The sequence below is a fragment of the Miniopterus schreibersii genome (assembly GCF_964146895.1).
Source record: "Miniopterus schreibersii genome assembly, chromosome: 1".
NCBI lineage: Eukaryota > Metazoa > Chordata > Mammalia > Chiroptera > Miniopteridae > Miniopterus > Miniopterus schreibersii.
Window position 1 is genome coordinate 52,104,772 of NC_138101.1, and position 23,998 is coordinate 52,128,769.

Here is a 23,998-nt window from a genome sequence, read left to right on the forward strand (position 1 = left end):
AGGGCACCATGAGCATATTTTTTAAGAGAAATTCCTTTTAGAACTGTCACTATTGTATAAATGATCATTTATAAATTAAATAAAAATAAAGCACTTATGGAGAACAAAATCTGTGCTGACTGGTGCTATAGACTGAATGCTATGTCCCCTCAAAATTCATATGCTGAAACCCAATCCCCAATGTGATGGTATATGAAGGTAGGGACTTCGGGGAGTGATTAGATTGTGAAGGTGGAGCCCTTGTGAGTGAGGTTAGTGCCCTTATAAAAGACGCCCCAGGAGCCCCCTCCCCACTTCCACCATGTGTGGGCCCAACAAGGAGATGGTGGTCTACCAGGAAGCGGGGCCTCAACAGATACAACTGGTATTAGTTAAATAAATTCACAAAGCTACATTTTAATCAGCTGCCACACTGCTAAACTTCAGGCAATTCAATTAGGGGATAATCTGTGACTCTGGACAGATGCACATACCTTCATCACCTTCCTCCTCTCTGTTTAATACCACAGCAGAGGAGTCTCCATTAATGACATCCAGGAAGAAGTCTGCGGGGTTGTTATAGGGCTCACAGTGGTGACCTACAGAAGACAACACAGGTACACAAACACGATGGTCTTAGGAAATAAAGACTCACTTTCTGGGGATGCGGGAGGTGAAGCTGGGAGAGACAGAATCTAATGGCTTTCCCCTCTCTTTCTCTCTTCTCTCATTAGTTTTCTCTTTCTTTTTATGTATTTAGTCATACAATATGCCAACAATTCTATCTCCTGGCAAAAATCATACTCCAAACCAACCTTGAAAGCCCAGAAAGCCTTGCCCAACATAATTCATGATACCTGAAACAAATACCAGTATGTCCTGTGCTTACCAGTATGTATTAAAAAACATAGATATCGGTACAAGAAAATTAGAAGTTGGAAAAGAAAAAAAAGAAAAAAGCTCTAGGTAGAACTAATGCTCCTCAAAGCAAGGTAACCAGCAAAGCCAGCCCGGGGTGTGTCCTATTCTCTGGGTTCACCTACGGACTGCCAGAATGCCAGCACCCACTTTAGCAACAGGCTGCTTCTCCACCTAGTAAATTCAGGTCCAGATTATCATCTCTTATGCTGCTACAATCCCAGCATAGAGAACAAATCACCAGAGCAGCTTTCTCAAGAAAAGGTGACCAATATAACACACCTGAATGCTTTACCTTCCCTCACTTCTTGTGCCTGATTATCTAAACTCAATTTGGCCTGTAGTCTTCTCTTAGATTCATCTCCTCTAGACTCCTCAGACACATGTATGTTAAATGATAGAGTCTGAACAGAAACAAATTTTCAAAGATAGCTAGAAAATATTTAAAACTATATTTGGGGTCATGGAGCATCATCTATAATAATATCTCTATATCTCTAAAATAAAGAAGACTGCATGAGCAATTCAAAAATTAGGACTTTTCATCTGAAATACAACCAGGCAGCCCAGAGCTGTCAGAAATGTTGGCCCATTGAAGTCAGACTCAGGAGTAGCCATTCTATTGACTGGTAAGTCACTCATATCCACACAAGGATGAAATCTTCAATCAAATGTTACTACAAAATGAATCAGCATCTCCATGAAACCTCATCAAGGCAAACCCATGCAATGGAAAAATGACATAGCCTGATCTGTTATATGGTCAAGAAGACAAATGATCTCAAAAATAAAGATAAATATAAAATTAAAGAAATAAAAATAAAAAACAAACAAAAAATTCAGTTAAAAAAAGAAGACAAACTATTTGGGGGAATGAGGAGGTGTGGAGGTGAAGGGCAGTATTAGGCCTTTCAAAAAATGTTCAGTTAGACTAATAACTGATTATAAGGCCAATATATTTATTGAACTATTAGGAAAAGGGCACTAGAGTTGGGAGCAGAACAGTAGAGGCCCAGTAGAAAGAGTCCAACGCATACACAGAGTATGCATGCACGCTCAAACAGGGCAAGAAAGTGATCTAAACAACAAGCCAGTGCTGCAAAATGAGGACAAATTCTAGCACCAGACTGGAGTGGTGGAACCCATGTTATCTCTACTCGAAGATCAAGCAGTATCCCGTCTGCCCTCTTCCAGGATTCTATGAACGAAGGATCTCACTGCATGAAAAGGCAACCATACCAGCTGATGCAAAGTACCCCAAGGCCTCCTGAGCAGGACCATGGAACATTAGTCTTCCTGAGGCCAATAAGGTGAGGCTATCGAACAACTTGAAGATGGAAAAACGAGGTTGATGAATGGAGAAGATGATGGTTCGTCCCTGTTTAGACATACTAAGATAAAAGTGAGAAAACAATGAGTCATTAAACATCTGAATTTTGTACTTCTTCGCAAAAAACTTTATTCCTGCCTTTAGCACATTCCTAGTTCACCTTGATTTTCTCTTACTAACTTTTCATGCCATACTATCTCTCAGAGAGTTAGGGGACCTAGATTCAATGCTCTTATGAATAAAGTTTTTTAAAGAGTGAGTGGTCCAGAATCAACTACAACATTAATTAAAAACTCAGAATCCTGGACAGCCTTCTCAGACCTATAGGATCTAAGGAATCCATATTTTTAGCAAGGACCCAAGTAACTTGTAAGTACACTCAAGTTTGAGAACTAATTATGGACTAAATATTAAAATAATGGTTGTATTCTCATTCTCATTGACCACTGAAGCCATCAAGTCTTTAAGAATTGGTATTCATTCTTCTGTCCTATAATACTATTAACATTACTGAATACTTACCATATCTTTGTTAAATACTGTATAAATACCAATATCTGAATTTTCACAATATTGTTACAAGGCAGTCATAAGGCAATACTGACAGTACCAACAGTATTATAACCTTCATTTTATACATAAAGTCTAGAGGGTTAAGCAACTGGCCCATGATGTCACAGTTAGGAAGGGGCAGGGCTGGGATTTGTTGGCCCATTGCCAAAACATTGCTAAACTATATTTACACAGAATTTACTACACTTATGGGTCAAAGAAACAAGGCTAAAATCACTGTTCCGAAACTGTTATTAAATATATTTTATGAGAAGAATCACTTTAACTGAAGCATTTCCTAAGCACCTACTATTTGCTAGCTGAGTGTACAGGTTTGTTTGACTCAAGGAGGATCAGGCCAGTAAATCAATCATTTCAATACAATGTGGAATAAAAAGAGCTGAGAGTTCCTTGTAAGCAAAATAGGAGGCTAGAAGCCAGTCTGATGATGATATAAGATCGTGTCAAGGGGGCCAACAGGAATAAGCCACAAAGAAAAAGCGTCATCAAGGTGAAGGAAACATGGAGAACAAAGTTTCTGATGACAAGGTCTGTTCAGGAAACTGCAAGTAGTTCAGTGTCACTGCAGAGCTGAGTTGAGAGGTGAAGAGATGGGAAGCTAACAAAAGAGACTGTCAAAATATAAGCCCATGATGAATCCCTATATTCAGAAGTTGGAACTTTAGTCAGTAGGCAATAAGGAGCCAGTAAAGGACTGGAAGATGGGAAGTGGGCTGTTGTGAGGGTCTTGCTGCTCTAAGTGTGGTCTGAGCACCGATGGCATCAGGATCAGTGCCTCCCATTAGAAGTGGAGAATCTTGGGCTCCACCTCAGAGCTGCAGAATAAGAATCTGCATTTTAACAAGACCCCAGGTGATCAGTGTGCACAGTGGAGCTTGAGAAGACTGGGTTAGAGCTCCAGCATGAGGAAAGATGCTTGTGTGCTCACTAGTCCAAAACATAGTAAAGATATTTACAGTAGTCTTTGTCGATTCATCATCCCTCTAATAAACATTGTGAACATAGTTACAGATGATAAAAAATACCATGGGTATATTCTCTAGCTAAGCTTGAACCCCAGTCCCATTACTTGGCATCTTCACTTACATGTGCAATTGACATTTGAAACTCAGGATGTCTAAAATCTCAGACATCTTCCCATCTTCATGTTTCTTCTCATCCTCACATAGAGACTTGCTTACAGGAACATGGGCATCAGAGGAAGGAAGGTAAGAATAGGGAGGGAATGCCATACAAAGGTGGTGAGTCAGGCGTCTTTTTAAAAATGAGGCCTGGGAGAGGGAAGGTTCTGGGGGATGGTGAGCACAGGAAATGGCCAGAGTGATTGGTAACACTGAACAATTAAGTGAATTGGCTGCACAAGTAAATAGATATACTGAGATAATGGGAGACAGGTTTCTCACTGTCTGAAAAGTTCCAAACATGGGAAGAATGAAGACAAAAAAACAAACTCAGGTGTTAGTTTAGAATTGAAAATATTATTATAAACTCATGAAAAACTTCTTTACATAGAATGTGAACTAATATATGAGGAAAGAATGACAAAAATAGAAAATCACCACTTGGCAACCATCACACTACATGACACAGGCAGGAAGTTAGGTGGAGATTTGATGAGGAACAGAGTATTGGCATAATATCTGATTAGCTCCCCTGACAAAATACTAATCAATTACAGAGGGAAAACTAGTTATTTCACAGCAGAGATAAACATGACCAGGTGATGACGGCTAACATCACCTATGGGGGCTGGGGAAGTCATAACCATGCAGCCCCTGATGTTACACAACAGGTACACAGCATCACTTCTGTTGTATCCCTGGGAAGAATTCATGGCCTGATCTAGTCATGAGAAAACTTACGAGATGAACCCAGGTTCAGGGCCACCCGTGAAATGTACTCTCAAAGACCAGTGAGAACATGAGAGGCAAGGAAAGGTTGAAGAACTGCTCAGGCTTAGAAAAGTGTATTTCTGGAAAGATTCCTGAGACAGGAAGGAAGAAGATGCTTCAGGGCCAGCTGCTGTAGTCTAGAGGCTATGGACTGGATGGCAGCAATGGTATCAATGTGACTGCCTGGCTGGGAGGTGTGCGCAGTAAGGTGATGATACAAAAGGAGTGTCCTTAATTTTTGGAGTTACTCTCCCAAGTGTTTAGAGGTGATAGGGAATAACGTCCAAAAGAAACACTGGCGTAGGTGTAGAGGAGGAAGAGGGAGCGGAAGAGCAAAAGCAGTTAAATGCCAAGAGTTGGGGAATATAGGTAAGGGGACATGGGATTTTTTTTTTTTTTATGCTATTTTTTTAAGTTGATTTCAAATAGAGAAGAAGGGAGAGGGAGAGAGAGAAACATCAGTGATGGGAGCGAGTCACTGATCGGCTGTCTCCTGCACACCCCCTACTGGGGATCCAGCCCACAACCTGGGAAAGTGCCCTGACCGGGAATCTAACCATGACACCCTGGTTCATAGGTCGAAGACGCTCAACCACTGAGTCAGTCAGGCAAGCAGTGCAACATGGGATTTCTTTATAATATCTTGTACCTCTTCTTTAAGACTGAAACTTTAAAAAAATTAATGAAATAAAGGTGCCAAAGAACTTAACTTTTGAAATTTCTCCTATTAACATGATCCTCCCACAGTCTTTCTTGATAAAAGGAAATGCTGTTCCTCTTACTCCATTCTTCCATTTTTCAGACCCCACATTTTAGAAGTCATACTCCCAATACTCCCTCCTCATACCCAGTTCATGAGCTAATCATATTGCTTCTATCTTCAAAGTAAATACAGAATCCACCTACTTCCCATCACCTCACACTCACTGTCCTAGTCAAAACCACAATCATATTTCAACTGAGCTCCTACAAACAGCCTCCTGACGGCTTTCTTTGCACTCACCCTTGCCCAATTGATGGTTTGGCTATTTTTTTTCCCCAGCGATGTTGAAACTAAGCATAAAAAAAGAAAGATTGGCCCTGGCTTGAGGCTCAGTGGGTTGAAGCACTGTCCTATACACCAAAATCTTGCGGGAGTGTGAAATGACACTGCTGGAATGTGAGTCTTTGAACCTTTACCAAATCAGCTTGTGTTCATTAGATTTGTCACACAGTTTTAATTTGAACATGAATAATCACTTTAAAAACTTTCAGGACAGTTTTATGTTTAAGTGTTCTGAACTATAGCATAAGTAAGACTGCTTTGCAACAGGTTTATTTATTTTTCCTTTCATGCAATTTTTTTACACATCTTTTGGTGGGTAAATGTCACCATTCCCATTGATAAACCAATGGCTGTTATTTTTAAAGGGCAAATTTCTCATTGCTTGTATTTGGGTCTGGAAAGGAGGTGACTTCTCAAATAGCCACTGTTGGGTTTTAAAAGCTGAAGTTCTAAAAGCATGTGTGGAGGAAGGGGAGGGGAAATGGCGGTGCTGTGAGAAGCAGCAGCGCCCCCGCTCCCAGCCACGGACTCGATTTCCTCCTAAAATCTTATTTAGCCAGCTTGGAAAAACCAGAGAAACATACCTGAGTGGACGGAGTGCGAGTGGGGAGCACTGAAGGAACATCAGAGAGTCCGGTAAGAGAGGGGGCGTAGGAAGGGGGATCCCCCCTGAAGCCTGTGCTGGGCTGAGCCCCGAGGCTTGGAGGCTGCAAAGCTCCCTCCCCTCGGGAGTGCGGGCGGCACCCGAAAGCGGGGACCCCACACCCGGAGCGACAAGAGGGGAAGGAGCACCCCACGTGGAGGGCAGAGGGCCCCAGGGGGGTGGGGTGCCTGTGCGGAGGGGTCAGAGCCTTCCTAGGAAACAAAGCCTCTAATGGCAGATGGTGCCTTCCTAGGAAACAAAGCTTCTAGTGGAGGCCACGACCAGCGTCTAAAGCTCAGGGCGCTGACCATAGGAAGGGATGTCCCAAAGCCTGTGGCACCTGAGTAGTAAGGGACCAGAGGTCGGGGCTGAGCAGCTGCACACGGGGACCCTCTGCCTCCCTGTGGGGCACTGTGTTGAGCCCCAGAAAGCACTGAATCTGCCTGGCATGGGGGAGGGGAGGAGCCCTCCCACCCTGAGCTCCTGGTGCCGGGAGGCTGGGATCGGTGACCAGCCCTGAGGGGCCCCGTGGTGGCGCTTGAAGCTGCCCCAGCTTTGCTGAGACCAGCGGTGTGGGGAGCTGCGTGGAACTGACTTTGGGTCCCCTCCTGCTGGGTGCCTTCGTGCGTGGGTGACAGGACTTTCTTTGCAGGGCAGACTTTCTGCCTGTGTGTTGCTTTGCTCATTTGTGAGTCTGATCCCTCAACTGGCTCCCACCTTCCCAGCGTGCACTGCACGGACAGACCAGCCGAGGCTGGGCCTGGGGTCTGCACAGTAGATGGTCTGAGGGGCGGGTCTGGTGCGACCAGCCAACCAGAGCTGAGCAGGAAGGGGCGGAGCCTGCCAGCCTCTCCCGCAGCCGGGAGCACCGCTCCCAACAGGAAAGGGGCGGGCCCAGCTCACTGAAGACCCAGACACCCCCCAGGGCACAGTCCTGAGGGGGAAGGGAGAGCAGCTCACAGGAGGACATCACAAGAATAAGACTCTCAGGGACTGTTGTTTGGGAGCTGGAGGAAACGCTGAAAACCCTGCTGGGGGCTGGGCAGGCAAAGGGCCCACGAGAATGTGATTTTAATAGAACGCACTGAGCCCAGGCTGCTGAAACGGCCCCTACAGAAAAGGCAACAGGCTGAAATCAATCTGAAGCTGCAGCAGGACAGAGCCTGGGGAACTAGAATCAGAGGACAGGGTAGGGACTGAGGAGCTGGCTGTGGAGCAGAGACTAACCCTGGCAGAGTGAGCGCCTGACAGCAACACCTCTAAGGGGAGTGATACCCTGGGCTACACTAGCCACCCTGCACCCTAAAGACTCTACAGAAAACTCTGGAGGAAGACCAGGCAACTACAAAGTTGCAAAATAGCTGCCAAGAGGAGGTGGTCTTTTCAGAGAGCCTCAGATCAACCATCTACCGAAGGACACCAGAGCCAAACCTAGACGGCTCCTCACATTGGGTGATACACAAGTACCGCCCAGGAGAACTGAAACCAGCACACAAAACACAGAGCCTCAGGCAACATAAGCTGCCCCAGAAGAGACTCACCTGATTGACATTTTGTTTTGTTTTGTTTTTTTAGTTTTTTGTTTGATTTTTCTCTTTTTCCCTTAGGAAGAAGAGAAAGGAGATAAATAATTTGTTTTTTCTTCTTTTTAAATTTTATAATTTAAAAAAAAAAGTTATATATTTTTTAACTAACTTTTTTTCCTTTTTTTTTAATAAAATAATTTTGTTTTGCTTAGCTTGTTTTTTGTTTTGTCTCTCTGTTTTATTTTTTTTTATTTGCTTTGTTTTGTTTTATCCTTGCTTCTACTATCAAGACTTTCTTGATATCCCTGCTTAATGGCTGGGACTTTATCATTAAAACCAATAAGTTTACTGTTTTCCTCTACAGTTTCCCCCAAATCTCTTATCAGACTCCCTCTCTGACCAGGCTTTATCTTCTCCTTTCGATTCATTGGCATAATTTATTTTTTACTTTTTTTTTCTTTTTTCTTCTTCTTTTCTTTCATTCTTTTGTTATCCTCCATTCTGTCTTCCTGTCTTTTTGTTCAATTGTTAGTTTCTCTTATTCTCTTTATTGTATTTTTATTTTATCATTTTCAACTATTATCCTATTCCTATTCTCTCCCTTAATTTTTTGCTGGTCCTTCTTTCAGAATCTTTTCTCTGCCTCTATTATCTTCCAGTAGCTTCTCTATTTTTTACATTTTAGTTTATTATTATTTTCTAAATTTTCATCACTATTAACAGTATACCTCTCTCTCCAAGCTTTACTTTTCTTTCTCTCTTTTTTTTAAAAGCTTTTTTTGTGTGTGTGTGTGTTCTCCCTTCACTCTCCCAGTTCTATTTTCACTTGGGTTGTCTTCATTGTGACTGTCAAGATATTTTGTAAGATACCCCTCGTTTCCTGGAAGTTTAGCTGTGTATTGTCCTGCCTTGCCAGCACCCGAACAACAGCTTACACGACCAGGTTGAGGCTGAGACACACAGTTAGCCAACCTGAGAGGAGAGTCCTCCCAAGGACTGGTCAACAACAATCTAGACCCAACCATAACAGGAGAACCAAAGAACCCACAAAAGGGACATCCACAAAAGGGACATGCCTGGAGCAGAGAGCTCAGAAGTATAAGGAAAAGACACCTCTGGGCTGCACTGGACTCACAAGACAAAATCCCACCCCACAAGATATATAGATACAAACACTAAGACCTACCAATATGGGGAGACAAAGAAACAACCCCCAAATTAAAGAAAAGGAAACATTGCCAGAAAAAGTCTTTGATGAGATGGAGTTAAGCAAGCTATCAGAAACAGAGCTCAGAGTATTGATTATGAAGATGTTCAAGGAACTTAATGAGAAAAACAAGGCACTTGAGGGTAAGATCAAAGACCTTAGTGAAAACATGAAAAAAGAGATACATACCATAAATACAACTCAGACAGAGATAAAGAATGCTGTATCTGATATCAAGAATACACTGGAAGGAATTAAAAGCAGGCTCAATGAAGCAGAGGATAGAATAAGTGACTTAGAAGGCAAGGTAGAAAAAATCACTCAATCAGAGCAGCAAAAAGAAAAAACATTTAAAAAGCATGAGGACAGTCTAAGGGAGCTTTGGGACAACATGAAGTGAAACAACATTCGCATTATAGGAATGCCAGAAGGGGAGGAAAGAGAGCAAGGGATAGAGAACTTGGTGGAAGAAATAATGACTGAAAACTTCCCTATGCTGGTGAAGGAGAAAGCCGCACAAGTTCAGGAAGCAAAGAGGATTCCAAACAAGAGGGACCCAAAGAGACCCACTCCAAGACACATCACAATGAAAATGGCAAATGTCAAGGACAAAGAGAAAATATTAAGGGCTACAAGAGAGAGACAAGCAGTGACCTACAAGGGAAGCCCCATAAGGCTAACAGCTGATTTCTCAACAGAAACTCTTCAGGCCAGAAGGAAATGGCATGAAGTTCTCAAAGTAATGAAAAGAACATGCAACCAAGATTGCTTTATCCAACAAGGTTATCATTTAAAATTGAAGGTGAAATAAAGAGCTTCCCAGACAAAAAAAAAAAAGCTAAAGGAGTTCAGCACCATCAAACCAGCATTGCAAGAAATGCTAAAAGGACTGCTGTAGCCCCGCCGGGCATGGCTCAGCGGTTGAGCGTCAACCTAGGATCCAGGCGATCGGGGTTTGATTCCCGGTCAGGGCACATGCCCGGGTTGTGGGCTTGATCAATGATGTTTCTGTCTCTCTCTCTCCTCTCCTTTCCTCTCTTGGAAATCAATAAAGATATATTAAAAAAAAAAAAAAGATAAAAGGACTGCTGTAAGAGAAAGAAAGAATAGTGAGAGAAAGGTACAGCAACATAAAGGGGAAAAATGGCAGTAAATAAGTTTATATCAATAGTAACCTTAAATGTAAATGAAATAAATTGTCCAATCAAGAGACATAGAGTAGCTGAATGGATAAGAAAACAGGACCAAAATATATGCTATCTACAAGAGACCCACCTGAGAGCAAAAGACTCACACAGGCTAAAAGTGAAGGGATGGAATAAAATATTCCATGCAAATGGAAAGGAAAAGAAAGCTGGAATAGCAATACTTATTTCTGGCAAAACAGACTTCAAAATAAAGACCATAACAAGAGACAAAGATGGTCACTACATAATATTAAAGGGATCAATCCAACAGGAGGAAATAACTCTTATAAACATTTATGCAACCAATATAGGAGCACATAAATATATTAAAATTTTCTTGGTGGACTTTAAGGGGGGGAGATTGACAGCAACACAATCACAGTGGACTTTCACACCCCACTGTCAGCATTGGACAGATCATCAAGACAAAAAATCAACAGGGAAACACAGACCTTAAATAACTCACTAGATCTAATGGATTCAATTGACATTTACAGAACATTTCATCCCAAAAGAGCAGAATACACATTCTTCTCAAGTGCACATGGAACATTATCAAAAATAGATCACGTTAGTGCACAAGGCAAGTCTCTACAAATGCAAGAAGATTGAAACCATATCAAGCATCTTCTCGGATCACAATGCCATGAAACTAGAAATCAACCACTATAAAAAAACTCAAAAATATTCAAACACAGGGAGGCTAAATAGCATGTTTTTAAACAATGAAAGGGTTATCAATGAGATCAAGAAAGAAATCAAACACTTCATGGAAAGAAATGGAAAAAACAGACAACAACCCAAAATATATGGGACACAGCAAAAGCAGTCCTGAGAGGAAAATTCATAGCATTACAGGCCTATCTCAAGAAACAAGAAAAAGATCTAATGAACCATTTAACACAACAACTAAAAGAACTAGAACGAGAACAGCAAAAAAAGCCCTGAGGAAGTAGAAGGAAGGAAATAAAGATCAGAGCAGAAATTAATGACATAGAGACTAAAAAAAAATACCAAAAAATCAATGAAACCAAGGCATGGTTCTTTGAAAAGATAAATAAGATTGATGCACCTTTAGCCAGACTCACCAAGAAACAGAGAGGACCAAAAGAAATTAAATCAGAAATGAAAGAGGAGATATAACAACTGACCCAACAGAAATACAAAGGATTGTAAGAAAATACTATGAGCAACTATATGCCAAAAAATTGGACAACATGGGGGAAATGGACAAATTCCTAGAAGCATACAATCTTCCAAAGCTGAATTAAGAAGAGGCAGAAAATCTGAATAGGCTGATAACAACTAATGAAACTGAAGCAGTAATCAAAAAACTCCCAGCAAACAAAAGTCCTGGGCCAGATGAATTTACAGGCGAGTTTTACCAAATATTCAAAGAAGAATGAACACCTATTCTATTCAAACTATTCCAGAAAATTCAAGAGGAGGGAAAACTCCCAAACTCTTTTATGAGGCCAGCATAACCCTAATCCCAAAACCAGATAAAGACCCTACAAAGAAAGAAAATTACAGGCCAACATCCCTGATGAACATAGATGCTAAAATCCTCAACAAAATACTAGTAAACTGGATCCAGCAATACATTAAAAACATCATACACCATGACCAAGTGGGATTTATTCTGGGCATGCAAGGCTGGTACAACATCTGCAAATCAATAAATGTGATACATCACATAAACAAAATGAAGGACAAAAATCATATGATCATATCAATAGAAACAGAAAAAGCATTTGACAAAATCCACCACCCAAATTCTGATAAAAACTCTCAGCAAAGTGGGAACAGAGGCATCATACCTCAACATAATAAAGGCCATATATGACCGACCTACAGCCAACATCATACTCAATGGGCAAAAACTGAAACCATTTCCATTAAAAACAGGAACAAGACAGGGATGTCCACTTTCATGACTCTTACTCAGCATAATACTGGAAGTCATAGCGACAGCCATCAGACAGGAAGAAAACATCAAAGGTATCCAAATTGGAAAGGAGGAAGTAAAACTGTCATTATTTGCAGATGACATGATACTGTACATAATAAACCCTAAAGACTCCATCAAAGTACTACTACATTTGATAAACGAATTTGGCAAGGTAGCTGGATACAAAAGCAACATCCAGGAATCAATGGCATTCTTATACACCAACAATGAACTTTCAGAGAGAGAAACTAAAAAAGCAATACCATTTACCATTGCAACTAAAAAAATAAGATACCTAGGAATAAACTTAACCAAGGATGTGAAAGACCTGTACTCAGAAAACTACGTGACACTGAAAAAAGAAATAGAGGAAGATTTAAACAAGTGGAAGAATATACCATGCTCGTGGATTGGAACAATTAATATTATTAAAATATCCATACTACCCAAAGAAATTTATAAATTCAATGCAATTCCTATTAAAATACCAACAGCATATTTCACAGACCTAGAACAAACATTTCAAAAATTTATATGGAACCAAAAATGACCCCATATAACTGCAGCCACCTTGAGAAAAAAGAACAGAGTGGGAGGGATCACATTACCAGACTTCAAACTGTACTACAAAGCTATTGTAATCAAAACGGCCTGGTATTGGTACAACAACAGGCAAATAGATCAACAGAACAGAACAGAGACCCCAGAAATAGACCCACGCCATTATGGTCAGTTAATATTTGACAAAGGAGGCAGGAGCATACAATGGAGAAAGACAGTCTCTTCAATAAGTGGTGCTGGGAAAACTGGACAGATACATGCAAAAAAATGAAACTAGACCACCAACTTTCACCATACACAAAAATAAACTCATAATTGATAAAAGACTTAAATGTAAGTCATAAAACCATAAAAATCCTGGAAGAAAACATAGGCAGTAAAGTCACAGACATCCCATGTAGTGGAATTTTCACTGATACATCTCCTAGGGCAAGAGAAACAAAAGAAAAAATAAACATATGGGACTACATCAAACTAAAAAGCTTCTGCACAGCAAAAGAAAACAGCCTCAAAATACAAAGGAACCCCACGGTCTGGGAAAACATATTTGCCAAGGATGTATCTGCTAAGGGGCTAATTTCCAAAGTGTATAAAGAACTCACACTACTCAGCAAGAGGAAGACAAACAACCCAATTAAAAAATGGGCAAAGGATCTGAATAGACACTTCTCCAAAGAGGACATACAGATGGCCAAGAGACGTATGAGAAAATGCTCAACATCGCTAATCATCAGAGAGATACAAATTAAAAGCACAATGAGGTATCACTTCACACGTGTCAGAATGGCTCCATCAACAAATCAACAAATGACACATGCTGGTGAGGATGTGGGGAAAGGGGAAACCTAGTGCACTGCTGGTGGGAATGCAGATTGGTGCAGGCACTATGGAAGGCAGTATGGAAGGTCCTCAAAAAATTAAAAATGATACTGCCTTTTGATCCAGTGATTTCACTCCTAGGAATGTATCCTAAGAATCCTGAAACATTAATCAGAAAGAATATATGCGCCCCTATGTTCATAGCAGCACAGTTTACAATAGCTGAGATCTGGAAACAGCCCAGGTACCCATCAGTAGATGAGTGGATAAAAAAGCTGTGGGACATATATACCATGGAATGCTATGCAGCTGTAAAGAAGGATCTCGTACCCTTTGGGACAGTATGGATGGACCTGGAGAATATTATGCTAAGTGAAATAAGCCAGGCAGAGAAAGACAAACATCACACGATCTTGGTTACATGTGGAATCTAAAGAACTTAATAAACTGATGAACAGAATAGACTCAATGACATGGAAGCATAGATCACACTGACGAATGTCAGAGGGATGGAGGAAGGCGGATGGGTGGAGGGGGAGAGAGTAACCAAAAAATTTATATGCATATATACACAACCCAAGGACACAGACAATGGTGGGGAGAGGGACTGGGAAGGGGGGTAGGACAGGGTGGAGTGGGTCATTGGGGAGAAAAAGGGACATTTGTAATATTTTAAACAAACATAAAATTTAAAAGTAAATACATAAATTAATAAATAAAGGCATTGAAAAATTAAAAAATAAACAAACAATAAATAAACAAATAAAAGCACGTATGGAAACCTGCCCTGCTGGAATGCAAACAGGCAGCAGGTATGAGGAAACAAAGTGTGGGAAGACTGCTGTTTTTTCTTGTGAATTGAAATGGTGTCTGTAGGAATGCTGATGCAATTGTATTTGTAAATATTATTGTGGTATATATAGTATTGTCATAGGATTGAAGAGAAACACAGTGTTTCCTAATGTAAGTGCTCTGAAAATGTTCATACTGTATATATGAGTATAGTTTGATTTTTTATTTTGGGGTTTGTTTGTGGGTTCAGATTGAAAAATTAAAACAAATCTTACTATATGAAAAATATAAAATAAAATAAAACTCTCTAAAAGCTTCCCATGTGACCTAGGGATAGTAAAAGCCATAGTTCTTACTTTTTTAGCGGCATATATAATCTGCCACCCACTCAATTCCAACTCATGTCCTATTCTAACTGTTATGAATTCTGTCTCCCAAAAATTCGTATGTTGAATTTGTAAGCCCCAGTACCTCAGAACGTGACAGCATTTGGAGACAGAATCTTTAAAGAGGTAATAAACGCTAAAGAAGGTCATATGAGTGAGCCTTAATCTGATAAAGACTAGTGTTCTTACAAGAAGAGGAGATGAGCCGCACTAAGGCGATATGAAGTGAAGACACAGTGAGCAGGCAACTGCCTGCAAGCCAAGGAGAGGGGCCTCAGAAGACAAAATCCTGACAAACACCTTGTTTTTGGAGTTCTGGCTTCCAAGACTGTGACAAAAGTAATTTCTGTTGCTTAAGCCACCCAGTCTGTGGTACATGTTACGGCAGCCTGAGCAAACCAATTCACTAACCAACCCGCACACCCCTTAGGTCACTGGGTTCCACTCGCTCTGGCCTCTGGAGTTATAAACACATTGGGGATGCTCGCCTCAGAGACACTGGCTGCTCCAACTGGAAATCTCTCCCCCAGACACCCAGACCTCATTCACAGCTCACAGGGCACATCGCTGAGGTCTCCCCTGAGCATCCTACCACTTAATACAGCACCACTGAACCCCACCGCATCAGCCTTCCCTATATACTTACTCTGCTTCATTTTCCTTGAAACTCGTATTTGTTAATTGACTGTTTCCCCCCAACAAAGAAGAGAGAAATGTTTGTCTGCATCCCAAACATCAAGAATACTACCTGGTACACAGCAGGTCATCAGATATTGTCTGAACATAAAATAATGTTCCCATCGCATTTACCTCTTCAGGAGAGAAAGGACAGCATTCGCTGTGCTTGAGTCTAAGCCAGTTGTGGGCTCATCCAGGAACAAGATGGATGGATTGGTAATAAGCTCCATTCCAATGCTAGTCCGTTTTCTTTCTCCTCCAGACACACCACGAACAAACTGAGTTCCAACCTAACACACAAATGTTATCATGATTACAAAAATAACCAAGAGGCACTCTATCTCAAATCCTCATTTATTCTGAATAGCAAATAAATGAGTATGTAGGAGAAGAGGTGGGATTCTCTTTAATTAGACAAGTAAACTGAGGCTCAGGTTAGAGCTGGTATGTGGCTAAGCGTGATATGAAGCCCATGCTTTAAACAGTTCTATGTGTTCCTTATCGAGCCAAATATTTAGTTTTAAGATCAGAAGTTAGAACTTAAAGACACAGACCTAACAAAGTAAAATCACAGTCCAAAAAGGGATGAAAAATAGGAGAGGAATAGGTGAAAACATCTGTAATTTATTAGTCTTCTTATGCACCTCCATTTCTGTCCTACCAAAAAGTCCTCAGTGGACTCACAAGAAGAGCTGGGCCTTGGCAGCAAAGAAAGTGCACTTTCTACCATCCACATTAGCACCTCCTAAATCACTGTAAGGCTTCCCAAATCGACCCTGTCTCTACCCTACTCACAGCAGAATTCCTGACCCCTTCTTTCAGGCAGATTCAGAAGGCAGAACACTCTACAAGTGACTGGCTCCGTCTTTCCAACGAGTCAGTGTCACTGAGTGTGGTGGGGGAGCAGGAAGGTTTGGGAGGAAGCAGGAGGCGGGAAACAGCTCTTCTAGTAAGAGTCTTCAAACAGAGAACAGTCAAAGGCTACTCATGCCCTTGATTAGATCCCATAACGATAGAGCTATAAAAGGCATTTTGAAACTATTGGAAAACTGTGAAAAAATATGGACTCTATATAGCTAATATTAAAATATTATTAATTTTGTTAGTTGGTAATGCTATTGTAGTCTTGTAGACAAATGTCCTTCTTTTGTAAAATAAAAATATGTTTTCAGAGGCAAAAAATGATATTTATAACTTTCCTTTAAATACTTCAGAAAGATAAACCTGAAGCCGTGATTGAATAACTCAGTATCAACTGGGAAATCTAGGTGAACGTTATTCGCAATCATATCATTGCATTAATTATACTGCAGTCATGTCATTACTACAGTAATCAGACCATTCTCCCTACATGTCTCTTATGTTTAAAATTTCATAACAGGTAAAACATCTTTAATCTATTGTTTTGATCAATTAGATAAATAAATTCTTAGCAGTCAACAACTGCCTTCAGCTCATGTTCCCTGGAAATCCATGCAAGGAACCCAGGCAATGAGAGCCTAATGGCAGAGGCAGGAAAGCACCTTAGTGGAAAGACAGAATCACATAAACAGAGTCCCAGCAAAGGGAGCCCACTCACTCATAAAATGAAAATAAGTGGTAAATGGTAGCAGCTCAAACTTATTCTTCAAAATAAAATACAGCAAAATACACTTTACATAAAGACTGTCAGAAGCATCATATGAAGCAGCAGCCAGCAGAATACCCCATCTCCATCACCTTTGAGTAGGGGCAGCCCAGGGAATTAAACTAGAGCCATGACAACCTGAGAAGCTCATCTTCACCCAAAACCTCAAATGTCTTCCCAGAAAATCTTCCACGTCTACTCATCAACTGTAAATCGTTCCCTCACTCATCTCATTTCCCCTTCCTGATCCTGCACAAACCACACAGGGAGCTACTTTGGTGTCTCTTGCCCACAGCTGTTACCTGTAACACCCAAGGGAGCCCAGCACATGGCAGTCTGTAAGCTACGCTGGCACAAGAGAGGGAGGGAGGGAGGATGAGGGGGGAGGGGTGGGAGACAAAGTGCCCTAAGAAGGGCTATAGGAAAACAACTTGGGTGCTACACAAATTAGAAGCAAATGCTAACTGGACTGAAAATAATGTTGGAAGCAAAATTACAGCAAAGTCAAACATATAGAGCAATAGCCATGGGATTTTCCTCATTTATGAATTCCAGAAATATACCTCCAAAGTAACAGGACAAAGTCCCCTGGAGGAAGAGAGGAAGGCTAGCTAAAAAAGGAAAGAGAAAACAAAAACAGGAAAGTTAGTGAACAGATACTGAATGAGACAGGACTTAACACAATTAGTGTGGGGGCGGAGCAAGCGCTGTCATCACAGGGAAGTGGAGCCTGGTCTTTGCAAGAGCATGTTTACTTACCAGCCCACACGGCCACACTTCACCTGCAGGATTCAGTCATTTTCATTTTCTTTTCCTGGTTAATTTCCACCTTCATATTATGCAGCTAGTCACTTTTCCCATCGTTACAGAAAGCAGCCACTTATGACCACACACATTATAGAAACTTCCAAATAACAGTAACACCACCCACCCAGGGGAGGGCATATTACCTTGGAATCTGCCACTTTAGCCAGGCCTAACTCTTGAATGACCAAGTTTATTCGTTCATTTTTTTCACGATTACTCATAGTTGATGGAAGGCGAAGAGCTGCCGAGAACTGCAAATTTTCTCTCACTGTCAGCGTTCCCATCACAACATCATCCTTAAGGCAAAAAGGCATTTTAACAAGACATATCAGGTCTTTTCAAGTAACATCAGTCGTCAGTATGTACAACTTAATCCACAAAAATGACATACCCAAGGGGAAGCTCTAGTTAATGATGAACTCACAGTTATACAAATATAAAAATAACTCCATATACAGATAGCTACAAAGCCTGGAGGAATAATTCTCATTCCCTAACTGTACACCTAAATAGAACACAGGTAATTAGGATTACTACTAGCAGACATTTCCAGACTGCTTTACACAAACATTTGTCAAAAAACTTTTCTAAACTAAGGGAAGGAGAGAGTTAAAGGTAGGGGAAAAGTAAGACGGTAGCTTCTTTTGGGAATATGACAACTAGAATTGGTATCATTGTCCTTATAACGTTCATTTTCTAGATTCTCCCTGCCTTTTCATTAAACACTATTCTATATCTTATGGGAGACTGTAAAAAGCTGGTATTTTAAAAAAAGCTGATTCTAGGCTCATGTCATGTAATCAATGGAAACCAAACTGAACTCCAGCAAGGCACTTGCCCACAGAAAGGAGGAGAAATCTAAAATGGAAATGGACCAATACTTACTTGTACCACATAACCTGAGTTACATTTGAAATTGGCAGGTCGAGGGGCTCCGTTTATCAAAACATCTCCAGATAATCCCTGTGGATCTTTCCTTGCAGCTAAGATATCTAACAACCTGTAAAAGGACATATATGGTGTGTTTTTCTCCAACTCAGGTTATATCTCTCAGCCACTCTGAGTACAAATTCTGTTCAAGTTAGAAAATTAGCTGATCAAGGAATTCTATGGTTCAACTATAATTACGTATTTTTTTAATCCCCAAGTTCCTTTTTTTACTCTGTGCTACAGTAAAGCCCCAAAATGTGAAAACACAGCACTGTTGGCTGATCCAGTGCAGAACTCACAAACAGCCCTCCACTCTGCCTGACCTCTGGGATCACAACACAGGCAATGTGCTCCTTTACTGAGGCTCACTCCATGATTACTCTGCTCCATCTCCCACTTTCACTGTCATCCCCTTCAATTTCCTCCCCATTAGCTCAAATCATAGCTAACAGCTGTATGCCAATCACCGATCACATCCTGGTAGTAAAGCTCACCTAACAGGACTCCCTGCTCCTCAGGGCAGAACCACGGCTGGATGGCTGCATGTGATCCATAGCGCCTAGGCCCAGGCCAGACATGCAGCAAAGACTCAACTACTACCTGCCCCGGTAAAAGCCAGCTTTGAAAGCACATTAAACTGCAAGGGGAAAGCTTACTGATTCTCTGTTATACTCACGAAGATTTGCCTCCCCCTGTGGGTCCCAGAATGGCGTTGAGGCCGGGTCTCATGATCCCACTGCAAATGCAGAAACAGGCCGGTTTACTGGTTCTGGTTAAAACCAGTTCTAAACATTTAGGGTCTGCATTTAGTACACTCAATGCAAGTTGAAGAAATTAGACAGGAAATAAGCACAAAACAACTTTTAAAGGAAGAGAGAAACCAAAATGTCAATTAATACAAGTCTAGTACACAAAGGATGTCATCACTAGTCAGCACCTATAGGAAAAATGGCTCAGGTCTCTCTAAATTCCTTTCCATTATTTTCTAAACCACTTACACTTTTTGGAAAAGGGCACACAAACTTTCAAGGTTCCCTGAAGTAAAAGATTCTCCTGAAACATCTGTTACCCTTACTTCTCTGACATAATGTAAAGTGCACCGCAGGTCTTGAGTAGCGATTGCTGAGAATTACTTCAGGCCGCCTGATCTGCCGCCCAGTCAAGTTCTAGATAATGAGGCAGTCGACGGGCTTCTAGAGCCACCAGCATTAGTGCTCTCACCACTCAATCTAGTCAGACCAAGGAACAATACATCTGAAGTAGAAATTCAATGACTGAAAAAAAGCACCTTGGGCATTAAAAAGAAAACCTCACCAGTTCCTAATGCTGACAAAATTCTTACTCCAGTTGTAAAAGTAAAACATATGCCCTGGAAAATTCTGTTTCGTAGGGGGAGACGCCACTTTCTACTGGGGATGACCTTTAGGGACGTACACACAGGGCGTGGACACTGCATGTTCCAAACAAATTCCGTAGATGACGGTGGGTAGAGAATATTCAGATAGAGGAGGAAGGTAGGAAAAAATTAAGGCAGAGTTGACTGTGCTGAGACTCAGGAAGAATGCAAACATGAATTTGAATTTCACCCCGAAGGCAACTGCTAGAATGGTTAGGAGAATGCGCTGGAGTAAGGAGAGGAAAGGGTGGCCCACCGCAGCCACAGGGGCCTGATGCAATGGAGGCCTGAGGAAGCCCCTTGGAAACCCCGGCGTCCACGCCCATCTCTGTGGAATTGGGAGGTAAATCCAACTTTACTCCCCAGAGGACACAGGACCCATTCCCCTGGAAGGTGCAGAGCAGAAGGCTATTCATTCCCAGACAATGACTTTCACGGGGGCAACTACTCGGATTATACAGCTGTGGTGAGTGACAAACTTCACAGTGCAGTGTCTGTACACAGTGCTTCAGCCCGGGAGTCCTATGAGACTTATTGGGGTGAGCACTCAGTAACAGGCATACATGTCTAATCACCATGTTGTACACCTGAAACTAATATAATAGTATATGTCCACTGTAATTAAAGAAAAAAATATTGACCCCATTTTTATAAACCCAGGAATGCAAGTAAAGAATTCATCTATTGCAGGAATATGTTCTAATGAATCATAGAAAAACATATGAAGCCTTGAGCAGATGACACTTTTAGTGTCCTGAGTTACTAATCTACTGAAACATAAGCAAGGTAAATGAAAACTCACCCAGTATGCAGTTGAAATCCATCCAACCTGCACATATTCAAATTATTTGTTACCTTCCACTTAACACAAAATCTGAAGTGATCAGCATTTTCTTGACTGTAATGTTCCACAAAAAACTTGTCAGCTTTCAGAAAGGTCAGGCACTTCTATCTAGGCATGTAGCAAAAGATAAAAGCTTTGTGCCTACCTTCCTCTCCTTACTTTCCTGGTCAGGGTTTCTTAACCAATACCAGAAAGCAACAAGGAACTAGGCATGACTGTATGTGTTGCTGCCTGAAGAAAGTTCTATCCAATTCTACACAGACCCTGATCTCACCACCACCCAATCAATACTAGGTCCCTGTCCTTTCTTCTCTACCTACATGCAAAAATTTTCTCCCCGATTTGTCATTTCCTAAACTTTTGGGAGCAGTTGGCTGCTACTGACAGAAAAGACCACAAGCGCATAGAACACATCAAGAACACTGAAAACACTGAGAGCCTGGTTGGCGTGGCTCAGTGGTTGAGCATCAACTATGATCCAAGACATCACGGTTCAGTTCCTGATCTGGGCCCATTCCTGGGTTGCAGACTTGATCCCCGGGATCAAGGGGGAGTGCAGGAGGCAGCTGATCAATGGTGACTCTCTCTTCACTGATGTTTCTATCTCTCTCTCCATCTCCCTTCCTCTCTCTGAAATAAAAAAAACATATGGGGGGGGGCGGAAGAACACTTGAGAAGCATCTGATTCTATACAGGTTAGAGGCCATACCTGGCCCAAGAGCTCTTACAACCACTCCTCCAGGCTCACAGAGCTAGAAAAAGTGCTTGTTGTATCCAGGAATAATAATTTCCCCTATCAAACAAACAAATTAAACACATAGGCCATAATATCTGAAAAACCTAGACGCACTCCCCACTACACATAGAGGAAGAATCAGGCTCACTTCTCTAGAAATCAGAAGAACATGAACAATCCTAATGGCTGTCATCTGTGAAAGAATAGAGATATGTGGTCCCAAGTAGATTCTAGTCTCATTTCCCTCCTCGCTCTACTGCCCACTCCAGCACCAAGTGATGAAAGAGGAGAATGAAATGAAAAGAGAGGTCTGGCCGGGTGTGGCTCAGCGGTTGAGCGCTGACCTAGGATCCAGGCGATCAGGGTTCGATTCCCGGTCAGGTTCGATGCCCAGGTTGCGGGCTGCAGCTGATCAATGACTCTCTCATCATTGATGTTTCTATGTCTCTCTCTCCCTCTCCTTTCCTCTCTCTGAAATCAATAAAGATATATTTAAAAAAAAAAAAAAAAGAAAAGAAAAGAAATGGAAAAAGAGAATGAAAATCACAGTTTTGTATTGATTTGGATCCTGAATTCTCTCACGTTGGACTTCCACTCCATAACTTAAGCTAAAATAGTGTTTTCTTATATTTAGTTTCTGTCTGTCTGTATAATGTGGGGAAGCATTAGGTAAATTGTTACAGATGATAAACAACTATATAAACAAGCCACTCATTTAAAACAAGTCTTTTAGAAAACCAAAGGACTTTCACAATATATTGTCTTTTCAACCCCCTGACTCTGCATTTAGAACATAAAGGATATAAGTGCATAATACCTAACGTGTCTGGCTCATGAAGTACAGTGAGTGATCTTATAGTTCATAGACTAGAATAATGAAGCTCAATTCTATCCCCACAGTTGGGAAGTTGTAAATCACACAACCAGGCCTCTTTCCACTAAACCAGAAGGCTTAGCCCAGGAAAAACTAAGTGACACATTAATTATTCAGTTTCTCAAACAAATGTTGATGCACATGATACAACCACTTTAAAAACAGTTTGGCCATTCTTTTAAAAATTAAGCTCATACTTAACATGTGATCCAACCATTGCACTCACAGTTGAGGAAAACAAATGAAAATATGTGTGTATGTGTCTGTACAGACATGTACACAAATGTCCATGCACCTGTACTTGGAATAGCAACACCTGTGAAGTTCACTGCTGTCAATAAAGCTACTTAAACAAAAGTTCATGCACATACTTGACATTCATCAGTACTTCTTTCTCAACTGTTTTCCGACTAAGTAGAGAGCCACTCTTCACTTTCACTCGATAGCAGATGTTATGAAAACTTAACACAGCTCCCTCAGTAAACGTCTTCTGGTCTTTGGGAGTCATCCCGGGGAGGCCATTGGTGTGTGTTTGTGACATTTGGATAAAAACTTGGTCATTACTGGAAGACATCTGGAGAGCTTCTGCCTTTCTGTAGAGGGAAAAGCAACAGCAAGTTGATAGTCCAGAAAATGAGACTGTAAACACTAAGTAATAATATACTTAAACCAAGTCTGTTTTGTTACAATCTTCCAGTTATAAAAGAAATAAGTCCTGCGGATGTAGTTTGCAGCATGGTAAGTATAGTTAACAACACTGTATTATCTGCTTGAAAGTGGCTAAGTGATTTTTAAAGTTCTCAGCATGAGAAAAGAAAAACATAACTGTGTGGTGATGGACGTTAACTAGACTTGTTGTGGTGACCATTTCACAATATATACAATCTTTGAATCATGTTGTACTCCTGAAACTGTTATATGTCAATTATATCTCAATTAAAACAGTAAAAAGATAGATATCTAAATCTTAAAAGAGTGCCAATGAATGCATAAATAAGCAGAACAGCCCTGGACAGTGTGGCTCAGTTGCTTGGGTGCCCTCCTGTGCAGGGAAAGGTGCCAGTTCGATTCTGGTCAGGGCACATGCCAGGGTTTCCAGCTTAATCTCCAGTTGGGGGCTGCTGGAGGCAGGAGCTCACATCGATGTTTCTCTCTCTCCCTCTCCTTTCCTCTCTCTCTCTAAAAATCAATAAAAAAATCTTTTTAAATAAATAAATTGAACAGCAAGTCGATGTTTCTCTCTCTCTCCCCCTTCCTCTCCCTCTAAAGTCAATTTTTTAAAAATTCTCACCCAAGG

The 23,998-nt window shown here is 41.2% G+C and overlaps 1 protein-coding gene across 1 annotated transcript in view; it reads right to left on the reverse strand.

The window, feature by feature from the left end:
• Positions 1 to 23,275, reverse strand: part of LOC308559368 (broad substrate specificity ATP-binding cassette transporter ABCG2-like) — a gene marked incomplete at its 5' end in the record, with an annotated part of 44,531 nt that extends 21,256 nt beyond the window's left edge. Inside the window, 7 exons of the mRNA XM_081142122.1 lie at positions 474 to 578; positions 2,137 to 2,288; positions 15,620 to 15,777; positions 18,065 to 18,217; positions 18,807 to 18,921; positions 19,528 to 19,587; positions 23,073 to 23,275. Coding sequence (XP_080998248.1) covers positions 474 to 578; positions 2,137 to 2,288; positions 15,620 to 15,777; positions 18,065 to 18,217; positions 18,807 to 18,921; positions 19,528 to 19,587; positions 23,073 to 23,275 — 946 coding nt within the window. The remainder of the gene's footprint in view (positions 1 to 473; positions 579 to 2,136; positions 2,289 to 15,619; positions 15,778 to 18,064; positions 18,218 to 18,806; positions 18,922 to 19,527; positions 19,588 to 23,072) is intronic.
• Positions 23,276 to 23,998: the final 723 nt, after the last annotated feature.